At 39.9% G+C, this 25,591-nt stretch overlaps 5 protein-coding genes across 5 annotated transcripts; 2 read left to right on the top strand and 3 right to left on the bottom strand.

Annotated features, from left to right (window-relative positions):
• Window positions 1-1,207: 1,207 nt before the first annotated feature.
• On the bottom strand, window positions 1,208-2,383 carry LOC141814357 (uncharacterized). The gene is made up of 2 exons (XM_074702304.1): window positions 2,008-2,383; window positions 1,208-1,934 (listed from the first exon to the last, which is right to left on the bottom strand). Exons 1-2 carry the CDS (start codon window positions 2,381-2,383, stop codon window positions 1,306-1,308), a joined length of 1,005 nt encoding a protein of 334 aa, XP_074558405.1. The 3' UTR covers window positions 1,208-1,305.
• Window positions 2,384-3,045: 662 nt separating this feature from the next.
• Window positions 3,046-7,349, bottom strand: LOC141842042 (uncharacterized). The gene is made up of 3 exons (XM_074730261.1): window positions 6,942-7,349; window positions 6,727-6,750; window positions 3,046-3,649 (listed from the first exon to the last, which is right to left on the bottom strand). The coding sequence occupies exons 1-3, from the start codon at window positions 7,162-7,164 to the stop codon at window positions 3,339-3,341; spliced, it is 558 nt and encodes a 185-aa protein (XP_074586362.1). The 5' UTR covers window positions 7,165-7,349; the 3' UTR covers window positions 3,046-3,338.
• Window positions 7,350-9,368: 2,019 nt separating this feature from the next.
• On the bottom strand, window positions 9,369-12,726 carry LOC141830046 (actin-depolymerizing factor 11-like). Its single transcript, XM_074717529.1, has 3 exons — window positions 12,595-12,726; window positions 10,301-10,566; window positions 9,369-9,818 (listed from the first exon to the last, which is right to left on the bottom strand). Exons 1-3 carry the CDS (start codon window positions 12,613-12,615, stop codon window positions 9,587-9,589), a joined length of 519 nt encoding a protein of 172 aa, XP_074573630.1. The 5' UTR covers window positions 12,616-12,726; the 3' UTR covers window positions 9,369-9,586.
• A 561-nt stretch (window positions 12,727-13,287) lies between these two features.
• On the top strand, window positions 13,288-17,079 carry LOC141827748 (tubulin beta-5 chain-like). The gene is made up of 3 exons (XM_074715069.1): window positions 13,288-13,757; window positions 15,723-15,992; window positions 16,153-17,079. Exons 1-3 carry the CDS (start codon window positions 13,364-13,366, stop codon window positions 16,824-16,826), a joined length of 1,338 nt encoding a protein of 445 aa, XP_074571170.1. The 5' UTR covers window positions 13,288-13,363; the 3' UTR covers window positions 16,827-17,079.
• Window positions 17,080-19,120: 2,041 nt separating this feature from the next.
• LOC141837021 (subtilisin-like protease SBT2.3) lies at window positions 19,121-25,443 on the top strand. The gene is made up of 10 exons (XM_074724508.1): window positions 19,121-19,527; window positions 19,762-19,921; window positions 20,768-21,165; window positions 21,930-22,025; window positions 22,108-22,180; window positions 23,015-23,297; window positions 23,408-23,736; window positions 23,996-24,266; window positions 24,489-24,770; window positions 24,895-25,443. Exons 1-10 carry the CDS (start codon window positions 19,322-19,324, stop codon window positions 25,308-25,310), a joined length of 2,514 nt encoding a protein of 837 aa, XP_074580609.1. The 5' UTR covers window positions 19,121-19,321; the 3' UTR covers window positions 25,311-25,443.
• Window positions 25,444-25,591: the final 148 nt, after the last annotated feature.

The raw sequence follows: 25,591 nt of genomic DNA, 5'->3' as shown, positions 1-25,591 counted from the left end.
TAAAAGTGCATAAAACCCACACGAAATAAGGTGATAAAATAATTCTTGGTATAGGCAAAGTTATCGGCAGCATCTTCCTTGCCTTTAATGAGTTGTTCAGGGTGGAAGAGCTGGCGGTATGCACCAGTTCTCACCTCATCGATGGCATTAGGTTCTAGATCAACAAACACAGCGCTAGGGGCATGCTTCCCGGCACCAGTATCGCTGAAGAAGGTGTTGAACTTCTTCCATATATGTATAGAATTGGTTCGATTATCAAGTGCTATAAAAAGCTGTGACATATTAATATGGCTTCGTTCTGTTGCAGCATGAGGGAAATTGATGAGCTAATTGATTACTACCCAAAAGCAGAAGCTGCTACAAGAACTAGAAGGCAAATTTGGCAAAGATCAAGAAGACTAATCAAACAGAACGCAAGTTAAATAACCAGACAAATACACAGTTCCACCTTTCACTCATAAAATAGAAGGGGTAGAAAATTATCCAAAGTCGTAGGATTCAAACTGTCGAAATCGATCTAATAACCAATATATAAAAATAACAAAAAAAAAGCATATATCAGAGATGGTCTCCAGCACATTGTATAATGTATATCTTCAGAATTTGGACACCATCAGGGGGGATCAAATTTCATTAATGAAAAACAGATCAGCACACAAGCAGTACGGGTCAGCGACGTAACAGCGAAATTCTAGATCCTACTACCAACCGCAACAAACATTCATAGATCTAAAGTTTCTGGAACGGAAGATACGAGATCATGAACAATCGGGGAGAAAGCAGTAGGTCAAAGGGAGATCGAAAAGGAAAACGAACCTGGATGCCATGCTCGAGCCAGTGAAGTTCCCAACAGACATTGCCGACCTGGATGCCGGCCTGCCCGATGTGGATCGAGACGCACGCTCTCATCTTCGCAGGCCAGTAACGGAGCGGAGGAGCAGAAATCTGGAAATGCTGAAGAAAGTGAGGCGAGTGCTAATACGCCGTCAAATGCCTTGAAGCACACCGCAAGGTTCGCCCAGTGAGTTTAAATAGGCAGGCGTTGGGGAGCGATGTTAGGGTTTCCGTCGACCGGAAGTTAGCTCACTGCGGTTCGCGCAGTGGAGGGCACGACCAACGGTTCAACGGGCTGACCATCAGGCCGAATTAAAATCCACGTCGAATTTCTCAATTAATTTGAATTCAAAATTCAAATAGTTAGGCACGTATAAATTTCTGTTACAGACTTACAGTCAAATCTTCTACTTTACAAGCAAATTTATTAGAAGAGTATTACAAAACCACAAATTTTCTTTAGAGAGACGATTAATTAGAAGCATTCTGTTTCGAACACCCTGAGGCCTCCACCAGGTACAGCCTTCGGCAAGGTGTTCCGTCTTCAGGGTCGATCTCCATGGACCTAGGCAAGCTCCTTAGCTTATTGAACAGGTTCTGGGAATCACTCAGCAACCCAAAGTGGGCATCAGAGTCCCCTATTTGGGATAGCTTGACCTGTCCATATCCCATACTGGACAGCAAATTGTCTGGCCAATCACTGTAGAATTGGAAGGTGGAGTCCGAGAGCGAAACGGAGGACTTGTTCATGAAGTCCGCGAGCAGGACGCTGTGTGTGGAGGTGCAACCGGCGGCGATGGTCTCCAGGACTTGCATGGCAAGGAGGTGAGGGAGGTAGTAGAGAATGCCTTCCAGCACCCACACTGTTTGCCTCTCAGGCAGGTATCCACTCCTCTTTAGCTTCTCGATCCAGTCTCCTTCTCTGAGGTCTGCTGCCACTCTGATCAACGACTTAGCTCGCATCGGATGCTGGTGCTCTTTGGCCGACGCCATCACTTCCTTGAGCAGAGATGCCTTGACCTGCAACAGCTCCGGGAAGTCGACCTCGAACACGATGCTTTCCTTGAGGCAGTTCAACCTGTAAGCTCTCGCATCCATCCCTGTCAGTTGAAGCCCTTTGGTTTAATTCAGTGTAAGGTCTTACTCGTTCCGTTCAATCCATTTCATACTGACCTGCACCAAGCAGAACAACTTGAGCAGGCCTGGTGGCGAATGAGTCGATGGCGGCTTCGAGACGGGAATCGAACCACAAGGTTCGGACCGCAAGCATGACGCCGGAAATTTCCCGGGCATTGTTGAGCTTGTCCTGCCTCATCTTCTCGTAGAGGCTCCTGAGGTAGCGCTCCCCTGCTAACACAGCGGCAATGGGGTCATGGACGGCGTGGCTCCACAAGGCCCGGCCGGCCGCGGTCTGGCAGGCGCTGCGCCGGACGCAGTCCCACTCCTGCTCGATTGTCGCGTGCAGCGAGCGGACTGCGTCGGACGTCAGCACGTCGGACAGCTGCAGCTCCTCCAGCCATGCAGGGGAGCTGCTCTCTTCTTGCGACATGGTGTGCGAGAAGCAAAAGATGGGACTGATGCATAGGCGTAGAGCTATGAAGTTGAGTGGAGCGGAGAAGATAAGGAAAGAGAGCCACACACATTTATAGTAAAGGGGAACTGCAAATCAAAACCTTGTTTACAGGCTTGGATATGTTCCATTGTTGGTTTGGATATTGACCACCCATTATTGGAGGTATGGGAGCTTCCAAGTCCCAGAGGCAGCTAAGGTTGCTTGGAATACGTACTCGCTTTTGGCTCGGCCCGATCTCCAGTTGAAATGTCGCTTTTGATATCGAAGAGGATGGGAAGCTATCAGGATGACAAGAGGGCTCCCTTATCAACAGGTCTGGGATTGGCAGAAGGCACTGGTTGGCTTTCATTTTCCAGTAGCCAGAGCCCCATGTGAGAAACACAGGGAGACGAATAGCAGACAAATTGACACGTCTGTTTAGGGCTGTGAGAGGACCATTTAATCTGAATTAGAAGGTTCAGATTTACTCCATGAGTCTCGCGTGGCGGTGCTGTGTTTGTCAGTTTGTGACATGTGCAGATTTAACAGATGCTAAACTAACTGGTGCCAAACCATCTCCAGCAATGGCTTCCATAGGTTTACTATATATTTATGCATCTTAAATTGCAAAAACCACCCTTTAAAAAAAGATAGAAATAAAAAATAAAATACTTGTCATGCCTCTAATTAAGAGGTTCCAATTTTTTTCATACAACAAAAGGACACAAAGGCGTCTTACAAGGAGGACGGTATGTAGCAGGATGTTATTCTGCGTATGGATTAAAATCGTTGTCATAAATATGAAACAAATTTTCACTAGTGCATTTCCCTTTGAGGAGCAAATCTAGTAGTATGGACAACTTGGAAGATTCCTTCGGAGGCAGCAAGAAAAATACATTTGGTTCTAGGACTGATTTTAAGACCTTCGACCAGAAAATAGAACATGATATCATTAATAAGCATGAGCATTTTTCCATCCTCGCTGCCGAGCTCTCTGCTCCCACATAGCAGTTAGTTTCTTTTGTTGCAATAGTGCTGCCTCTGCCCTCTCTCGGGCTTCCTCACAAGTATCCATCCCTGAACTGCACTTGTCGGCTTCTTTTTGATATTGTGAAGCCAACTTCTTTGCCTCGAGCAATGTGACATCGGCACGATGTTGAGCTTCAGTTGCCTGTTCTTCTTTCAACTTCAATTCTTCAGCCAGAAGGTCTCTGAAATTCTTGTCCATTTCTTCACTGACCTCCGGGTCATGTTTTGCACAATCTGCAACAAAGGAATTTAGCAAAAAGTAAACAAAGGCTTGCGAGAATAAGGAAACGGACTGCAAACAGAATGAAAACAATGATCAGTGAGCATGATAGTATTAACTAATCGTGCATCATGATTAGTGAGCATGATAGTATTATTTAATCATGCATTACATACTCAGCTTGAAGTGGCTAACAGCACATGATGCACCTGGAAACATTAAACTGACTTATTCTAACTGTCACAACCACAGAGTAGTTGAAGTGCCAACTAACAGCTCCGCTAAACATGCACCAATTAATCATCAGTATAATAAAAGGTTTCGCACATAGCCTAAGTTATGGAGGAATGATTAGAATGAAAACTGAGAAGTATATTACATAAAATGGATAGTTTGTGTGGGTAGCACCTTGCAGATGATTGCTTGTCTGCCATTTCATTTTCATACCTATCAAACATTTACTGTATAGAAACTGAGACCAGTTGTAGCTTGCATTAAAATTTTGAAAAAAAAACATATTAACTATTCAGAAAGTAGTATATAATTTGGATGACAAGAATGCTGGATACACATGCAGCAACATATTCATAGTGGTTGCCCACCATTGCAAAAGCCACACGTAGTACCAAACAATCTAGGCAACTTTTTTGAACATTGTCATCATCATCCTCATTGAGTCATGTCTATCCAGATTATTTCATGGTTGAGTACATGAATCCTATCTCTCCATGGCTTCTACGGAAGGCAATCTCACTTGTATTTTTCAAATTAGTTAAATCATTTTATTAGATTGATATTTTTTTGGGTCAACCTTTACCTCTTATGCCATCCACTTTAATATATTTGAGTCTTGTAACTATATAATCTATTGGCCATCTTTAGACATGTTCTCAACCTATTTTATGGTGGAACAATACCTAAATGCTCTGATTATTTGCATTTTTCCCTTGTTAGTCGATCCACACATACATCATAAAACTCTCATCTTTGTTACATCAACATTTTGTAGGTGTTATTTCCTAAAAGCTCAATAAACCATAAACCATAAACTACAATGGGCTGTGCCACAGTCCGATAAGATTTGCTTTTTAGTCTAATGGGAGACATGAGGATTATAAATGCTGAATAAAGACACCTATTTGAGAATATCTTGAGATTAAAGAACATGTTGAAGATCCAAGATAAAGTGAGCTCAAATCTCTCTTTACCAACAGAAGCATATAAATTAGAGTTCAAGGTCTTTTTGGTAGATGGTTGGATATATTACTTGGACTCTTAATCTACACTCTATCATACCTGTGTCAAATTCAGCCACTAACACTCCATGTTTACAGTATCACCCTTACTGACCATGTATAAAACTTTTTAATAGTTCATCGCATCCTAGATTTATACCTATGTAGGATACTCGAACCTAAATAAGATAGGTGAATAGCAAGAACTCTTACATAGAGTTTGGAGAATCATAGCTGATGGGGTGAAAGAAAACAAAAATAACATCGAAAGTAAATTCTACAACAGCTAGTTTCATCATTGACCGACTCTTGCAGAAGGTTTATCAGTAACTATTATGGTCATGCAGGATTTTAGTTGTTTGGGATGAAAGACAAGGAAAAGGAAGACCCTTGGAATTTAATCCCAAATTTGACACATTATGTGTCAAATTCAATAGATGAATGCAATAATAATTGTCCTGCAGGTACTGGAATTTGAGTGGTGTTGTCAAAAAACCATCATATGACGAGGCGAGGTAAGCCGGCCCACCATCTTGACGAGTTAAGAAATCTCCAACCCAACCCAACTAAGGCGGATTGCGAATTAGGTGAGCCAGCTCACGAGCCCACCAAAAAATAAAAAATATATATATAAAATGTTAAAATTTTTGAGTTTGGCTTGTTGATTAGGTGGATCAAACCCGCAAGCCCATTGAATTTTCAACTTTAGTTTTAAATTTTGGAAGATTTTTCTTCTCAACCCGCGAGCCAACCTAAGCCCATTGAATTTTCCACTTTAATTTTAAATTTTGAAAGAATTTTTTTTCTCACCCCACGGGCCAACTCAAGCCCACCATGGCCCAACCTGCACAAGTCATGGGCCTAGACGGGTCGACCCGCCTTAAAATGGGTTGACAAAATTTCAACCCAACGGAACGGTTCAATCCGATGGGCCTAATCCAAATTGACGGCTCTAAATTTGAGGTATAGCAAAAAGGCTTAAAAAGATAGAAATGAAAAACCATAGCAATTTACAATTATTCTTATCCTACACCAACCATCTCAATGCTTTGGTTTTCTTGAAGTCTTTCAATGTATCTTCATAGTGATGACATCTTTATCAATCGACATCCTCAGGCATGCCTATAATCAAATTGCTCTAATTGGAAAGTTTTGATAAGCTTAAATGAAAAATATTTCATAACATAGTCTTAAGTAACTTCCTTTTGCAACATCAAAATTCTATCAAATTCATTGTCCTTCTAATCTCCTTTAGATTGTTCTTTAATTCTTCCACTCAAAATGGTCAACATGTTTAGGCAATTCACATAACATGTTGTAAATGAATTCATATGGACGTATAACAAATAAAATCCAAAGTGGTTTGATAAATTGTAACTCTATCATTCTAACCACTTCCAAGGAGCAATAATGGTTGCATCTCAAAGACGCTAGATTATAGTTAGAGACACATTCAGTGCAGAATAAAAAATTCACCATGACACACCTATCTTGTTTCTCTTCTTAAACTGGTGTACTACAGAAACAGAGCATAACATAAACACTCTTAATCACGTAAGATACCCATTAAGTAATTTTTTTCCTTTCATTTTTTAGCAATGTGACAAGTTTTGAGCTCCTAGGACAGGTTTATCTGCCATCAAAAAAGAAAGAGTAATAAAACACTCAACAGTACCATCTTAACATTAGATTATCAAATATATGTTCATCTATTTTAAAAGGTATTAGAAATAGGCTGTAAGAGTAATTACTTAGATTATACTCGGATCCACGATTCTCAATGATTTCAACTACTCAATATCAAATGTACATTTATAAAGCAATTAAAGATCAGGGATGGAAAGCATATAACTAACCTGTGAAAGACACGTTGATCAACTCTGCAAACAGAAAAATATTATTCAGAACTTTCGAACACAAAAAATCCACAATCCTAATGTCACTAACAGATTCTGAAACAAAAAAAGAGGGTATCCTAAGATCCAAGAGGGAAGATGCGCCAGATCATCGTCAGATCTGGTCGAGAAAGGCTGGAGAATGATAAAACGAATGCGGAGGGTGGAGGGCGAACCTTCGGGAAGGGAGAGGAGGGGCTGAGCGGAGCAATCGCAAGCGGCGCAAGGAGGGCAGGAGGAGGAGCTGCCGAGGGCTTCGGCAACGTGCCAGTAGAGCGGGGGGCCTACGATGTAGCCGGCAAGGCCCAGGGCCATTGAAACCAGGAAGATTTTCACCAGGGCAGGGCTGATTCCGCCTCCTAGGTCGCTGCTGCCGCCGAGAGGGGTGCCCCCGGCCATTTGCCTCGGCTCGCTTATACGGTCCGACGCTAACTCCGCGTGGAGACACCGCCAGAGGAGAAGAGGCAAAGGAGGAAAGGAAAAGTAGGAGGATGAGAGGAAGAGAACGCCGGCGGCGCCAGAATTAGGGAAGCGTCCGGTCGGCGTCGGCAGGCAGTAACCCCTGCGGCAGCGTCAATCGCGGTCTGTGTGATGAAGAGAGTGGCGAACAAAGAAGTAAGTGGAATTTTTCTTTGGTATTTTAGTGGTACGACACCGAACGGTTTCCACCGAGCCAGGAACAGGATCCCACCCACGTGACTGTGGGTCCCAGATATCTAAAAGTATCCTTCCATGAATTATAGTAAACTGCTGTTATAGCGAAATTGAACTTATTGTTCAAAATTATATAGTCACTCGTTTTATGAGAATTGATATTCTGTATGACCCACGCGATATGATCTTGAATGTGATACAGTCTATTTCCACCACTTTTAGTCATCCTCGCCGCGCCATCTGATCACCACCGACCACCGAACCGGGCCCGATTGACGCGCCACATGTTGGCGCATCGATCGACGGCTCATTCCGACCAGATTGTGGTCGGAATCTGATGCAATTCGATGGGAACGTGATCGACAACAACATGCGACGTTTCGAGCTAAATCGCGGTCGGAGACTGCCTAGAGAAAGACTGGCGTGCAGGACCGCCGTTGCACGTCGATCCTTCCCCGGCCAATCTCCGACCGCGATTTGGCCGAAAACGTCGCATGCCACTGTCGACCATGTTCCGACCGAATTATGCCGAATTCTGACCACAATCCGATCGAAATCTGACGCTGGCCGACGCACCGACGAGTGGCGCGTCGATCGGGGCCGGTCCGGTGCCCAGCGATGATCGAACGGCGAGGTGAGGACGACTGGAAGTGGCGGGGGGTCAGGCGGGCGGATCACTATGCATTCCCATATTTGGACGGTTAGATCTGACTCTTGATCGTGTGATGAACGATGAATCGCCAGTCGCGCATAATATCAAAATCGCTCCTTTTATATATATATATAGAGAGAGGTTTGATATCCCGCGTGACTCACCCTACGCGATCCGTGCGCGACCGCCGACCCCCGCCCACTTCCGTCGCCGTCGCGCCGCCGTCCGATCACCGCCGGCCACCGGACCCGGACCGTTGGATGCGCAACTCGCCGGCGCACATTCCGGCATCGGATTTGGCCGGAATCCGGCTGATTTTGGCCGGAATCGGCCAACAGACGTTGTTGGCCGATTTCGGCCGGAATCGGCCAACAGTAGCTGTTGATCGATTCCGGCCGAAATTCGGCCGGAATCCGGCCACCAGTTCGACGCCGGTGAGTTGCGCATCCATCGCCGTCGGTTCGGTGGCCGGCGGTGGCCGGACGGGGGAGCGGCAGCGGCGAGAACGCTGACGACGTAGAGAAGCTACAGTGTTTTTTTGCGATGAATGGCCTGGATTTTTTTTCGCGATGAACGGCCGGGATCGCGTGCGCACGGGGCGCGTTTTTTCGTTCGCGCAGGATATCAAACTCGTATATATATATATATATATATATGCATTAAATATAAAAACATATTTTCTGCATCCAAACAATAATAGGTGATTTATTTTCTTGAAGAAATCAAAATTATTTTTGACATATACACGGCTCACAAAAGAATTCACAGTCAGATAAAATAATATAGTAAACTGAAGTAGAGAAGCAATTGACTTTTCCTCTTCATATTCAAGTTCTCAAACGTTGCCTAGTCCGCTTCCTTTTCCTCTTCATTCATGTTCAAGTTCTCAAACGTTGCCTGGCCCTTCCTTTACCGCAACTACTTCAGGCGGGGCCATCGGAGCGGTGTAGACGGCGGCGCGGGCCTGCTCCCTCCCTTTGGCTCTGCCAAGGAGGAAGCACCCAAATCCAAGCAAGATGGAGAAGAGAATGAAAGGAAGAGAGAGGACGAGAACAAACCCCATTCCCAAACTAATTACTCTTCCCAACTGTAGATGTAGGTTGGCGTGAACAAGCAAGTGGATAGAGCAGGAAGGAAGCTCGAGCGGGGTTTAAATAGAGCGTAGAGTAATGTCACATGCCTCTCGCTGTGCTCACAGGCCAATAATTCTCGTGAACGTTATGCAACGGTCGAATTCAATAAAGAACTTCATTGACCGCCCATCTATTTGTTGAAGGTAAACATGGACTGAAGAGGGTTTTGAAAGAAAAACAATTACCACCTATGTGAGCATCTTGCTTACTAAAAGCAAATCCCACATAGTTAATATTCTTCATATTTCTTTGTACCATAAAGATAGACTTGTCTTAGAGGTTGCACTTGTTTCAACCATTTATGGATACAAGTTTCTGTTGATGCTCGATTAATACATAAATTCCAGCAGCATAACCCATTGATTACTGGAATCTCAGGATCTCAGATGATCTTCTCGCGATGAAATGAGTACTGCAGGTAGTGCCTGCATTGCAGTTCATAAGTCGATGAGATCACTGAGATTAATGAGCTCGTTCTCTCAGAATTTCTAAGGTCCAGTTCTGTGAGATCAGTAGCCTGAAGCTCGTAGTGAACTCCATCGAGTTCTCGCCTAAACCGATCCTTGGAGGTGGCATACAGCATCTTAGCTCGGATTCGAGACACAGAAGGAGACCTGATATTTACAGACAAGAAGAGAATAGTTACACCCTTAAATTGACTTCTATGATAAATTGCAGCTATGCTGGAGGAGATGAACTTCTAGAGCAGGTTCCAGTTATTGATCAACAAAACAATCTAATAAATGACACAGTTGAGACATAGGTGGAGACTATAACCATTTGCTCTAAAAAGGACAGGCTTCAATTTCAGTTCCACTCTCAAGAATAACAATAAAGATGACAAGATTTCCAAATTTATAAAATTTCTTGAAGATGTCACAGGCCAACGACTTCATTTTAAGAGTTGGAATTCACACATGAGGAGGAAAATTACTGGTTTATGATTTCGTTTTTAAATTCTAGGTGTATCCATTTTGAGCCTTCTAGATTCATGTAATAGCTTAAAATAATATGTACATGCATTAAAAGTATGAAGAGAGACCAACTATATAAGAAATAATAATAATAAAATAAACAATCTAGAATAAAGACTTACCAAGCGATGAAGAATATTTTGCTTTTCTGACAATTCTCTACAGTGACAAAGTCAAAGTCATAGATAGCATAACGACAATCATTCTCTGGAAGAGATGCCACAAAATCATCATAACTTTCAGTAGCGTTTCCAGTCTTCTCCACGACAACTTGCTTTTGCTTTTCATCAATTTTGAAGATAACATAACGATGAGTCTTCTTCCTTTGAAGCTGTAGGAATATTTCTTTGCAATCCTCAGCAACGCCCATTCCAGAAGATGCATTTGACTAAAAGTTGAATGGTAGTTAGGCATGAATCAATAAATACAGAAAATTTAACATTAAATGAGTTAACAACTGGATTATAGTACGATACTTAATGTGCTACAGATAAATTAGAACATGCATACTAGGGAAAAAAAAGTCATGCTCACCCACAGAAACGAGCCAGAAGGGAGAGGGGTTGTAGGATTCAGGTGTACGCAAAACACCACACGAGGACAGCTTAGCCAGCTGTCGATGTCTATGATGAATAATCATTTAACTTTATGAAAAACTTTAAAATTTTATTTGATGAAAAATTTAGGCATGAGTAACTAAGCTTTTACAAAAGTTTGTTGAAAGTCTCATTACTGCAAGAGAATTATAAAAGGTTTTAAGTAAACTTGTTATAAGCCTGAAGTTGTATGTGGACATGAATTTCAAATCTCTATTTCTTAAACAAGCTAAAAAACACAAATCAAAAATAGATTTGAAAAGAAAAATAATTCTAAATTTGTTTAACATTGATTTGAGCTCCATTGAATCAGAATAAGTGACTTTTTTGTCCAAATCATACGGAAGCAATACAAGTACAGAACTTGAGGTTGTCATCTAAGGTGATGAACTTGATTTAGGAAGTGAGTGCCACCCTCATGTGACTGTTGTGTGCATTAACTAGCACAAGTGACTCAAATGATTGGAAAAGGACTAGTATGTTATACAATTGTTTGGTGTGGAGAAAAGACTTGCAAAATAATCATTGCCAGACGTGATACAATGAATGTTGCCTCAACTCTCAAAATCCTGCATTACAAGTCTAAACCACAAAGAGGACCACACCCTAAATTCATTTCAAGCAGCCTGAGATGACAACTATCTTAACTCTGTCAGACTGATGTCTAGTGCCTGTTAAGTTGGATGACTAACCAAGATAAGGTTTATTTTCATGAGTTGCCCATGAATGTTACTCATAAGTTGTTTAGTCGAGCTATGGCTGTATGACATTGGCGTAACCTGCCATACATGGTAACACACCTATGCCTTTCAGCACAAGCATAATAACATAACTCCTCGTTCAGCTACACCTCATGACAAGGACAAATACAACACTTAAATCTTTTCCGCTGCCACCTCACACCCCTACCCATCCAGACAATATATATAATTACTCAAAGCATTTAACAAAGACACACACTCGAGGAATTCAATCAACTAACCAACCAGCAATCACGTCAATCTGATATTTAGTTGATTCATCTAGGAACAAAACCTTTTTGTTCGCAAGAATTTGTCGATTCCTTGGTCGACTAACCAAAACCAGGTACCAGCTAATCTGGAAGGCCATAGAAAGCCCCACACAAATTGAAGTTTCACCTTTGATTCTATTCTCTAACCAATGGTCATTGAGATTTAACCATTTAGCACATCCACAACCAAAACCAGCTACCAGCTACAAGCTACACTAAGAAGCCATAGAAAACCCCACACCAGAATCTTTATAGGCTCAAGCCTCACTAAAAAACATGTCAATCAAAGTCCCCTTGAGAACATCTAGCATATCGTAAATGCAAGGCACAATGTTTATGCTGATATCAATATAGATAATAAAAAAATACTCAAGGAAAGAAACTGAATATCGTTGCTTATGTATCACACATCAGAAATCACTAATATCATTAGTCGAATGAACACATAAATTAAACAAAGTTCACATAAAACAGCACAAACAAACCCATTGCTAAGAGAACAATAAACCACATAGAAGATAGACCTTACTAACTTCACATCTAACAAAATGTAAACGTTATCATGTAACATCGCATTCGATCTACGACTAGGCTAGCAGAGTTCACTCAAACAAAACCTCGACAATAAGAATTTCGCACATACATAAAGATCCAATTTTAGATTAAATTCTAGAGAGTAGAGTAAAAAAAAATAAAACACATCAAGGATGTAGCAAGACAAACTAAACTAAGAAATGATATCATTTCGTCAATAAACCTAAAATTGCAAAAGGAAAAGGAACCACGATCTGAAGAAAATGCAACTTACGTTCGATCGAAGGAAAGCCATCTGCGCAGACAAGACTAAGGAGAATGAAGGAGAAAGGGGACTACCACTAGAGGGGAAGCGGAAGCACGCCGCAGGAGAAAGGATGAAATTGGAGAGGTGGAAAAATAAAGAGAAAAGATTCGCTTGCACGGAATTTTCTTCGCTTCCTAGCCATCGAAGTGCTTGAGCCGTTCGATGGAATATAGACGGTGATGCGAGGTGATGCGGCGGCTTTTCGATCGGATTGGACGTTTGGGAAGGCGCACAAATTTGACCAGCTTTCGGCACCGTCCACTGATGTAAGGGTGGGGCTCCACGCACCGTCTGATCTTTTCAATTTATTTTTAAAAAATATTGATAATTTTTTGTCAATTTCCTAAAGAGGCCCTAAAGTTTATTGCTCCACCAAAGTCAGCTGTTTCACCTAATGCCTTCCCCTCTAATGACCCCTAAAATTAAGAAAAAATAAAAAAAAATAGTAGAATGCCAAAAATTATTATATATATATATATATATATATATTGTTTAAAATCTCGTTTTTAGAAATTATATAATATATTATGACATTTTAAACTAAATGAGAATTGGTAATTAGATAAGTTTATAAATAATTTTATTAATAACTTGTCTATAAATATAATCAGGAAAATCTTCTGTAAGAAAGTCAGAAGGACAAGCTATATTCTTGGGGTCCACCACTGACCGCTCGCCGACATCCGCCCCGCCACCTCCACGTCGTCCTCTGCGCCGTTTGCTTCCACGCAGGAAGATGAGGGAGATCCTCCACATCCAAGCGGGACAGTGCGGAAACCAGATCGGGTCCAAGTTCTGGGAAGTTATCTGCGATGAGCACGGCATCAGCAGCACTGGGGCGTACGCCGGCGACTCTGATCTGCAGCTGGAGCGCGTCAGCGTCTACTTCAACGAGGCCACCGGTCAGAGGTATGTGCCGCGGGCCGTCTTGGTTGACCTCGAGCCTGGCACCATGGACGCCGTCCGCTCCGGGCCCTTTGGCCGGATCTTTCGCCCGGACAACTTCATCTACGGTCAATCCGGCGCTGGGAACAACTGGGCCAAGGGCCACTACACCGAGGGCGCTGAGCTCGTCGACGCCGTGCTCGATGTCGTGCGCGCCGAGGTTGAGAAGTGCGATTGTTTGCAAGGTTCGAAATTCTTATACCTCCCCAATTCCCCATGAAAAAAAAAAGAGAGAATTTGTAGGAATTCGCAATGGAACTTTACTTTTAAAACTAAATTTTCTGCGAATTGCATGTGTAATTACGTTCCTTGTCATGCTGTTCATCTTTAGTTCTTGTCTCTGTGTTTCTTTGCTGAATTTGTTTTTTTTTTTGGGGGCAATTGGTTCTTACTTTTTGTATGCTAATATTGTCATCAAGTATAGTATCTGAGACCTTGAATCTAATATGATTCTATTCTGAGAGTATATAATCAGTTGAAGGGGCAGTACATATCTTGATGCATGCATATCAATAGAAGGATGTGTTTCCTACCTTCGGCTGTTCTTGTTTAATTACTGTAAGGTAATCTCTGTTCCAGGTGTTTGGCAGTGTGTAATTGAAATGATAAACAACACCACAATGTAAATGCAGATCCTATAAGTTTTCATCTGCGGTTTCTGTATTGGAGAGAACTTTCTTGTAGTATCTTTTTTTATCATCTCTGATTTGAGGATAGAATTAGATTTTCAACTTAGAGACAGATTTATCTGCTAATGTGTCTTATATCTTCTTGAAGGAATAGTGATTGTATTCAAATGCTTCTTTTCCATGACCTTAAGTATGATAAACAGAAAATAAAAATCAAGTTCAAAGCATAGAAAGCACACTAGCTAAATTGGAAGTATCTGTAGAAGAGAGAAATTAGCTTACAGGGAACTTTTGTCCATTCCCTTTCTTTCGGCTATGGAATCGACAGGGTGAAAGTAACATTTGTGCATCAATTTTGGCATCGACGCCAAAATTACAAAATTTTCATATTTACTGTTAGTGCTCTAGTGCAAAGCAAAGTTCAGTGATCAATTATTTTGTCTTTCATTCAAGGAAGATAGTTTCTGAATTTGCAGATGAAGAAATCTTTGGGCTAGCATATCATTTTTTTCTTTCTAAAAGTTAGGTGTTAATTGTCTAGTAATTGTATTAATGTGAAAAAATATATGTATGATGTTATTATTCTATTCTTAGACCTATTTGAAGTTTGACAAATCATTTTCCTATCGATATTGATATGCATCAAAGGTACTAGATGAACTAACCAATCTTATTCTAAACATACTGCTAGCTCAATGAAAGGATAAAATTCAAATAGTTAGGAGAAACAAGACTTAACAATGATGATGAATTTGGATATTGATTGTGTTGCTGCACTATCGCTTTTTACAAGGCTACAAATATAACTAATAATCAAGTTTAAAAAAATAAGACCAAGTCTCTCCCAATTTTAGCTGCTATTGAAATTTAGAATTGGCTCTAGATGAGAAAATTGTTGTTTGTATGAACTTTTTTTAAGATAAATCCTTTTCTCTCTTTAGAATTGTTCATTTAAATCTTAACTGAGAGTACATCCTTTGTCTGAAGAACATCTTCTTATACACAATTTAATTAAATTTATTTTTTTTCCTTTCAATATATATATATATATATATATATATATTGAAATGTTGTTACCTACTAATGGTATCGAAAGGAGATATGTAGTTGGAACACAGTTGATGTGGCAGGTTTCCCTTCGCCATTATGGAAGATCTTTGAAGTTGTATTGTTTGAGGAATGCATATAAGATCAGTGTTCTCCACATGTTTCTTCTGATTGAAAGACTATGACCAAGTTGTGTGTGTTAGAGAACAAAAATTAGCTAAACTTTAGATGGAATTAATTCATGTCCTCTTTCACTTAATTATTTGGATTTTTCTTCCCTTTATGTCACTTTAAATATGTTTAATTTTTCCCCCAGAAATGTGTGTTATTGGTTATTCTGGAAAAGCAACCAATTATCCTTTTGCCAGGGAGATCTTTTGAGCCAATTTGAGCTACAATTTGTATTTTGATTTTCATACCGTTTTCAGTTTTATATGCATGACTTACAGCTATATTTACTACCATAACTTACAGGATTCCAGTTATGTCATTCCTTGGGAGGCGGTACTGGATCCGGCATGGGCACTCTCCTTGTCTCGAAGGTTCGGGAAGAATATCCAGATCGAATGATGCTCACCTTTTCGGTGTTTCCATCGCCAAAGGTCTCAGAGACGGTGGTAGAGCCATACAATGCTACTCTCTCAGTGCATCAACTTGTTGAAAATGCCGATGAAAGTATGGTCCTTGACAATGAAGCTCTTTACGACATTTGCTTCCGCACGCTGAAGCTCGCCACACCCAGCTGTAAGTCGACACCTACTTTGTATGTGTTATTGCATTCCTCTAGTTTGATTGACTTTCTTGAGTACCATTTCTCTGGTAACAGCTTGTGAATTGCATGGCCCTCATTTAACATTTACTCTTGTTGCATTCTGATATTGTCTTTGGTATTTATGTATGCCAGTTGGTGACCTGAATCACCTTATCTCTGCTACCATGAGTGGTGTCACATGCTGTTTAAGATTTCCTGGTCAGCTGAACTCTGACCTGAGAAAACTTGCAGTGAACTTGATTCCTTTTCCCCGGCTTCACTTCTTCATGGTTGGCTTTGCACCCTTGACCTCGAGAGGATCGCAGCAGTACCGCGCACTCACTGTGCCAGAGCTGACACAGCAGATGTGGGATGCTAAGAACATGATGTGTGCTGCCGATCCACGACATGGTCGATACCTTACTGCTTCAGCCATGTTCCGTGGAAAGATGAGCACAAAGGAAGTGGATGAACAAATGCTCAATGTCCAGAGCAAAAATTCCTCCTACTTTGTAGAGTGGATTCCGAACAATGTCAAGTCTAGTGTGTGTGACGTCCCGCCGAAAGGGCTGAAGATGTCGTCGACATTTATCGGGAACTCAACTGCCATTCAGGAAATGTTCAGCCGAGTCAGCGAGCAGTTCACTCTTATGTTTAGGAGGAAGGCTTTCCTTCACTGGTACACGGGTGAAGGAATGGATGAGATGGAATTCACTGAGGCAGAAAGCAATATGAACGATTTGGTAGCCGAATATCAGCAGTACCAAGACGCGACGGCTCAGGAATACGAAGAGGGGTCTGAGGAAGAAGAGTTCGGCGCTGCCTGAAGCTCTGAAACTATGTCTGTTCTAGTTGGTTTTGTGAGGTTTGGTGATTGTTTTCATCCATCCATGTTTGTATGCTATCAACAATGTGCAAGAGGAAGTTGTGAATTGCCAATTCCTGAACATAAACTATGTTATTTATGTAACTATTGTGGGGTTGTATCAATTAGAATAAAATTATCAGACAAACTGGTCTCTGATAATCCTTTTGTGACTAGAAACATAAAAATGATAGTGTTGGGTTGGGTTGCATGCATTTTATTTTATTTATTTACAAGAGGAAATGCTCGCATTTCTCGATGAACAAAGCACAGGAAAACCATGCCACGCTTCAATCATTGTTGGATGTATTTTATTTAAACCATCAACAGTATCAGAAGTGATGTTCTTGTTGGTTTTGAATACAAACCTTTCTCATCATTGGATATTCGACACCATGATTAGTTCTAAAAGGTAAGCGAGTGTTCTCAGTGCAGAGGTAACAGAAGTGAGAAGACACTGTCTAATACGAATCAAAAGAGCTCGAAAATAAAACTAGATAGAAATTCCAGTTTGTTTTGTCTCTTTGCATGCCCAGGCGAATTAATAATGAATTGAAGTGGGAAGAGCAGCAATCCGCTGCCACTGCAATTTCTATGAGACAAACGAAACTCACGGGCACTAAAATCGCAATGCCTTCGCAGATTCTGCCATTACCAAACAAAAGCACTGCCCACCTAATCCAGCAGTGGACCGACCTTTCATCCCAACGGCTCCCTGCAGCAACATGCCACCACTTCTATTGATGGAATTCTAATTTCGCAATGAGAGAGAAACAGAGAGAGAGAGAGAGAGAGAGAGTTAATGAGATGGGGGTGGTTGCGCCATTGTTGGACGGTCTGTAAGCAGGGGAGCCTGGAGAGAGACACTAGGTCTATTTTTCATTTTTACCTATATAGTTTAAAATATTATAGTTTGTCATTCGTAATTTATGAAATTAAATTAAAAACAACCTCTGGCCCTAAAATTAAAACAACTTTTTTGTTCAAAATGTTGAGAGTTTTTTAAAAATTAAGTATCAGAGTTATTTTGATAATTTATTAGTTAAAAAATCAATTATAATAAAGGTAATATTTTTTGAGGTAAAAATAAAAAAGATACCCCTAATTATTAACATAGTCAAAAGTATATTTTTAAAATAAAAAATAAAAAATATCTTATCATACTTATTAAAAGTACCATAGATAAAGAAATTGTTATATAATTTCTTAATCAATTTAGTTATAATTATTTAAACTTAATTAAATTATTTTAGTTTGACTAGCAACAAACATTCAGTTGTTATAATAATTTTAATTAATTTTTTAATATAGACATACTGTATATATAATATTTTTATTAAGTTGAATTGATTTATTTTAATATAATATAATATCTACTAATTATCCGCTATAACAATAGAGTATTTTTGACACGAAAAATACGATGAAATACTTTTTTAAAATGCATTTTAATTTTTGTCTTATATTTTGTTCATAGTTTTGTAATATTTTAAATAATGAAAGGTAAAATAAAAAACAGATAAAATATAAGAGCAAAATAAAATTTTATTTGTTCTTTTTGACGAGCGAGTGTTCAGTGCTCCACCACCCTCCGTGTTATTATTGTCTCTGGTGCCCACTCTCGTCGCTTTAGCCTGCTAGATTCTGCCGTGATCCATGATTTTGGACCAATCCAGTTCCTGGAATTCGAGCAGTTGCGATCAACATGAGTGATCTTTATGTTCACGCGGAAACGATTCTGAAACTGATTTGAATAATTGAATCTTGCAGGGAAGCAAAGATTAGTGATGTTAATACTGAATCAAATTGCACGATGACGACGCCCATGGACGTTCGCAGTAGTGCACTGCCTCCTCCCTCATTGATTGATGGATACACGACCACCCAAGTGGGCAGGCTTTTGAGTCCAAACATTTAGAACGTTGGAGAGAGAATCTTGCAGGGAAAGCGAGAGGTCATACACGCCAGCATCGACCAACGAGATGAACCTCTGCTGAGAGAGAAAGAGTTTTGGAAAACTTCCCTCTGTCTTCCCGTTCCTCTTTTTTAACTCCACCATGTTCTCCTTGCTCTGCTTTGGCTGATATTGTTCCTGTGTGGCTTGCTTTGCTGTTGGCTTTTCTGCTTCTTTTTTCTCCTTTGGTGGTAGCAGCGGCTTCACAGGCAGAAGCAAATATAAAAAGAGATTCACACTCTTTCGGAAAGTAAAAGAGGCAAAGCAGAAAGGGCTTTCTTTGGATGCTCGTTTGTCTTTCCGCTACTCTTTCACCCCTTTTTAGTTGCTCCGTTAGGCTTTCTGAACTGGCGCTCTCAACGCTCTCTTCTTATGTCTTCTCCAATTGGGTTTTTCGTGGAGGAAGTGGATAAGAGATCTGAAGATTGAGTTTTGGTTTGGGATTCCAGTTCTATTGTTCGAGGGATGATTTTGGAGCTTTGAGGGTTTGGGGGCTTTGATAAATGAAGGGCCTTTGGGGGGTGTCGCTGTTGTTGCTCGCTTTGTGGCGTCTGTGGGCGGGAGGTCTTTGTCAAGAGGATGCGGCCGTGTACATTGTCACCATGAAGCAGCTGCCCGCAGCTCATTACTACGATCAGGTGAGGAGGTTTGGGAGCAGTGTAGTAGGTGCCAGAAGCTCGGGAGCATTGACTACCCTCAACAAACCAATGTCAGTACTTTTTCTTCAGTTTCGTTTTTAATATGCTTATCGGTTGCATCTTTCTACTCTTTTTCGAGCCACGAAGGCGATTGGGATACTATATTCTCTTCGTATTTGTTTTAAGACTGCTGTCTCATTCTGGAAGGCACTTCTATTGTTCACAATTCACATTAGCTTCTAATTGAACATCTGGGATGCAGAGTTTATTATTGAAAATGACAAAACTTTTTACCTATGGCCTAGCTCCAGGAATGCATCAAGAACAGATACAAGTTACAGCTCATATCTAATCCGCCTCCAGGATTCGCTGCTAAGGAGGGCATTGAGAGGGGAGAAATATTTGAAGCTGTATAGCTTTCATTACCTGCTGAATGGCTTTGCTGTGCTTATTACACCTCAACAGGTAATACATTGTATTAATGTAAATCACTACTGCAATAACAAGTCATGTGTTCCAACTATCTTTGGTCAGCTGTATGGACCTTTTTTGCCATTGAATTCCATGCAAGGCCATAGTAATATTCAACACTTCTATATCACTTTCACTCACATGTTTAAAGGGTTTCTTTGATTGCCATCTACTTCCCATGCCTATAATTGATTCAACTTGTCTAACTACAAAATTTATGATTGTCTTTGACACCACTCTCATCTCAAGCCTTTTTTTTCCATTTATGTTCTATCTGAGGTGCATCTAATTGCTCCAAAATAGCTTATTTTTTTCTAGTAACCCTTCGCAGTAATTTCATTATCATCTCTGCTACACTAACTTCTTATATGTGCTATTTCCTAATTGTCCAGCTATAAACTATTGTCAACACAACATTTACTTTTCTATCAATTATTTTATTTCAGTTTAGCTAATTTATGGTAGTTTGGAGAACAATCTTGTTAGGTAATTTCAGAAAACTACACTTTCTGAGCCTAGTTATTTTTGCAAGAACTTGAATTCTGACGTTGTAACGGAACAATGAATTTCTCTTCAACATGTATATCCAATTAATTCAGGGATGCAAGCTGAAGGTTTATTGAATGAAAGTGTGCAGTATCCCACTATTGCTTTTCTGACAAAAGAACAATAGCAAGGCAGCTTTGTTGTATTTTACTAATTATGTAATGGTTGTTGTTCTTTATAAAATTTCTTGACTTATTTATTCGTATATTACGAGCAATGATCTCAGAACCAATCTTAGTTGTTTTTGGTGCATTCAACTTCTCAATTTGTATTACGAATTGGTTGACCTTGAAGGCAGTCAAGCTTTCTAGGAGGCATGAGGTGGCAAACTTAGCATTGGACTTTTCAGTTAGGACTGCAACTACACACACTCCTCAATTTCTGGGTCTGCCTCAAGGAGCTTGGGTTCAAGAAGGTGGACCAGAATCTGCTGGGGAAGGAATTGTAATCGGGTTTATTGACACAGGAATTGATCCAACTCATCCAAGCTTCTCTGACTCTCTTTCTATCAATCAATATCCTGTACCAGCTCATTTTTCTGGGGTTTGTGAAGTCACAAGGGATTTTCCATCTGGATCATGTAATCGAAAGCTTGTCGGTGCTCGCCATTTTGCAGCATCTGCTATTATTAGGGGCATCTTCAATGTGACTCAGGACTATGCTTCACCTTTTGATGGTGATGGGCATGGAACGTAAGTACTTTGCAAGAATAGCTTCCATTCAATGACTTGTTATGCTCAATCTCTTCTGGTGCCTTAGGCATAGACACTTCCCTGAAATTTCTTACATTATGTTCACTGACACATACTACTTTCTTTCATTTAAAGTTGGTTCAGCTGAAATACTACTTTTTTGTGTGTCAATCAACAGAAATGAATTTAATGCTAGCTTAATATTTCTGTCTGTATGTGCATTTAATAGGTCGAAGCCACTTTTACAATTTTCTGTAGCTTAATACATTGTTGGCCTTTATACTAAATCAGTTCAAGTGTTCTATCAATGGTAGTTCTCCCTTGTGAAGGCATCAGTTTAGTATAGATGTTCCTAACATACATGACCTGATGTTGGATCAAAGTATTAGGCACTCAAATTGAGTATCCGTGTCAAACTAAACAGAAAATATCCACAAAGAAATATGTAGATTTACATCGTTTGTGCCATGTTCATGACATGCCAAAGGTTCCTTCAAGAAAAATGGAAATTATAAAAAGGTTATATTACTTTTCCTTCTACTAATGCCAAAGGTTATAGTAAAGACTTCACACTTTGAAATTATATAGACAGAGATAAACTATTAAAGTATCTCTGTTTAGGAAGGCTAGACAGCAGCACTACAAATCAATAGAACCATATGATCCATAGATTCAGAGAAATAAAAAAGAGGCATCTTCATTGACCTGCTTTTGTTTTTCAAGTTTTTATTTTTATTTATGCAATGTTTTCTCTATGCATACAGGCATACTGCTTCTATTGCTGCTGGCAACCATGGAGTTCCTGTAATTGTATCTGGACATCATTTTGGAAATGCCAGTGGGATGGCTCCTCGTGCACAGTAAGTCAAACCTATTAAAGTGTTAATCTTTTTATAATGCCTTTCTACTTGTGATTGTCTTGAGTGATTAAGTTTTCTTCAGCATTGCTGTTTATAAAGCTCTGTACAAAAGCTTTGGAGGTTTTGCAGCTGATGTTGTTGCTGCAATTGACCAGGTAAAATGTTCCACTTCCAAATCAAATGACATAACTTTTTCCTATTTTAGTTTACTGAGTATTCATGTAACCACAAGCCCTCTTTTGTCATCTGATTAGATATATTTCTGAGACTTGGTTGCCATCAAAATGAAGTTGACGAGGAATAGATTGAATTTGAAGTCCACAAATTAGATACTTGAGTATCTTTGAAATAGCTATAAATTACATCAAAGATATTTAATTTACTTTGTATTTATGTAACCACCCTCTTTTTGTCACCTAATTAGATATATTTCTGTGACTTGGATGCAATCAAAATGAAGTTGATGAGGAACAGATTGAATTCGAGCTCCACAAATTAGAAACTTGAGTATGTTTCTTTAAAATAGAAATATATCCTTATGCTTTGACAATGTTAACTTTGAAACTTTATGCAAGAAAGAGGCTACTGAAAGTTCCTAGAATGATGTGGAGGTAGGCCATCCAGTAGCTGTTCTAATCTCTATGCTATCTTCTGCATCTATTGAAGATGGGGATTTCTTTCTTTTATTTGTAATGAGGATAAGATTCTTTTTCCTTAACACAACTTCAAAGTGCACAATAATTTTGTCAGCTTGAACTTCATTATACATTATGATTTGCAGAATCAAATATTTTTCTTCTGATATATCTGTCATCTCATCTTATTTTGGTGGATTCTAGCATAAGTAAGTTAATGAAATATTAGCATTTGTGGAGGATGGGAGTGCTCGGGCCATAGCTGAGAAATGTCTCCTAGTTATTTGTGCCTATAATTCATTGCATAAAAACAAGAATTTGTTATATAGTAATTTGTGTGACATGCAACTTCAGGCAGCTCAAGATGGTGTTGACATCATAAGTTTATCAATCACACCAAACAGGCGTCCTTTTGGGCTAGCGACCTTTTTCAATCCTATAGATATGTCATTACTCTCAGCTGTAAAAGCTGGAATATTTGTTGTGCAAGCAGCAGGGAACACTGGACCTTCACCTAAGAGTGTATCTTCCTTTAGTCCTTGGATATTTACTGTGGGTGCTTCAGCTCATGATAGAGTATATAATAACTGTCTAGTGCTTGGAAACAATCTAACAATCTCAGGAGTTGGACTTGCTCGTAAGTATTGTTTTTCTCTTGCTTACATTGACTTCAATTTACTTGGATTTTTTTTTCTGTTTTTTACGGACTCAAAATTGACCATCACTATCATTGTTTGCATACTGTAGCTAGAACAGACAGTGGTTCAATGTACCCTCTTATTGCTGCTATTCATGCTCTGAGAAATGGCACAACCGAAGTGAGCGAGTTCTTGGGAGAATGCCAAGATTCTAGTTATATGAATGAAGATCTTACTGATGGCAAAATATTGATATGCAGTTATTCTATCAGATTTGTTCTGGGCCTATCCTCTATAAAAAAGGCCCTGGAGACAGCAAAGAATGTTAGTGCAGTCGGAGTAATATTCTACATGGATCCCTTCGTTACTGGGTTTCATCTTAACCCAACTCCTATGAATATGCCTGGTGTTGTAATACCCTCTACGGATGATTCCAAGGTATGATGGTATCAATACAAGGAATATTGAGTTTATACTTCCATGCTAATGCAACAAAAAACTCCTCGATACATATACATCCGAGCATTTTCATTATGTGACTGCATATCTAAACACTAACCTCCATACCATTTTATGTTTCTAAACATTCTGTATTGTCAGAAAACTGGAGATTCATAGCTCTAATTTACTAACATCTTTTTAATCATGTGTTTGTTCCTAGTTTTTGATGATTATTTATTTGTATTTTGCTGTCCAGATATTTTTAGATTACTATAATAGCTCCTTGGTAAGAGATGAAACCTCCAAAGACATTATCAAGTTTGGTGGCACAGCGAACATATTAGGAGGTCTTAAAGCTAACTACAGCATCTCTGCTCCCAAAGTGATGTACTACTCTGCCAGAGGACCAGATCCAGAAGACACCTCACTAGCTGATGCTGATATCATGAAACCTAATCTCATAGCTCCTGGCAATTTAATATGGGGTGCTTGGAGCTCATTAGGAACTGATTCTGCTGACTTTCAAGGTATATTACTGTTCAACAAAGCACATGGTAGCTATTTTATCACGATTATATAAGGATATGATGTTTGAATTATGTTAATGTGCCCTCCCTTTATGCAATTATGTTCATTATATAAAAAGTGGTGGTTGTCGATAGGATAAGGACAATAGATGTTCATGAATCCAATACTAAGGACGAAGTGGTTTCTGATTTGAGCTTTCCTCATTAACTTAAAACACTCAGGTGAAAGTTTTGCAATGATATCTGGTACGAGTATGGCGGCTCCACACATTGCAGGGCTTGCTGCTCTTATCAAGCAGAAATTTCCAAGTGCTAGTCCTGCAGCTGTTGCATCCTCACTCTCCACGACTGCTACACTCTACGAGAGGGAAGGTGGCCCCATAATGGCACAACGAGTTTACAGAAATCCAGATTCCAGCGAGTTACCTGCAACACCCTTTGACATGGGCAGTGGCTTTGTTAATGCAACAGCTGCTCTAGACCCAGGACTTATCTTTGATACAGGTCAGCAGTAATCCATAAATTTCTGAAACAAATACTTATAATCATTCAATGATCTGTTAAACTTTTACTGCAATTGCAAGTAGAATTTAGCAAGAGATTTTAGTGGATACCTACTTGTATTCAGGTTATGATGACTTCATTTCCTTTCTCTGTGGCATCAATGGATCTAGTCCTGTAATACTGAACTACACTGGTCACACCTGTGGGGTTTCCAGCATGACAGGCTCAGACCTGAACTTGCCGTCGGTCACAGTTTCGTTTCTCAATGGATCCAGAGTTATAGCGAGGACAGTTACTAACATAGCAAATGATGAGTATTATACTGTCAGTTGGAGTGCTCCTTATGGAGTTTCCTTTTCAGTCACACCAACACAGTTTTTTATCGCAAGCGGGCAGCAACAGAGCTTAACTCTTGTGCTAAATGCCACTACGAATAGCACCTATGCTAGTTTCGGAAGAATCGGGCTCTATGGCAACCAAGGCCACAAGGCCATGATTCCTTTGTCTGTCATCTCAAAGGTAACACAAACCACCACCTAAGCAGAAGGAAATGCTGACAATTTTGCCTACCTTGGCAGATGTAGTTGACTTGTTTGTTTATTCAATTTGTTGTACCTTGAACGACCTTTCTGTAATTAGAATGGAGTGACTAATAATTGAAAGTGTATATTGAGCCTACTCTTTCTATCTGATTTAACAAAGCTGATGGCTGTACTCTTTCTTTTCTTGATTGTGATATGTATACAAGATTTGAGTCTTATCAAATATATTATCTGCTGAGTTGTGAGGCTTTGGCATGCTTAAAAAGTTGATGATTGTAT

The sequence above is a fragment of the Curcuma longa genome, chromosome 1 (assembly GCF_044706935.1).
Source record: "Curcuma longa cultivar G26 ecotype Majalengka, Jawa Barat chromosome 1, ITB_CL_G26_1.1, whole genome shotgun sequence".
Classification (NCBI taxonomy): Eukaryota; Viridiplantae; Streptophyta; class Magnoliopsida; order Zingiberales; family Zingiberaceae; genus Curcuma; species Curcuma longa.
This window is presented reverse-complemented; position numbering and strand designations above follow the sequence as displayed.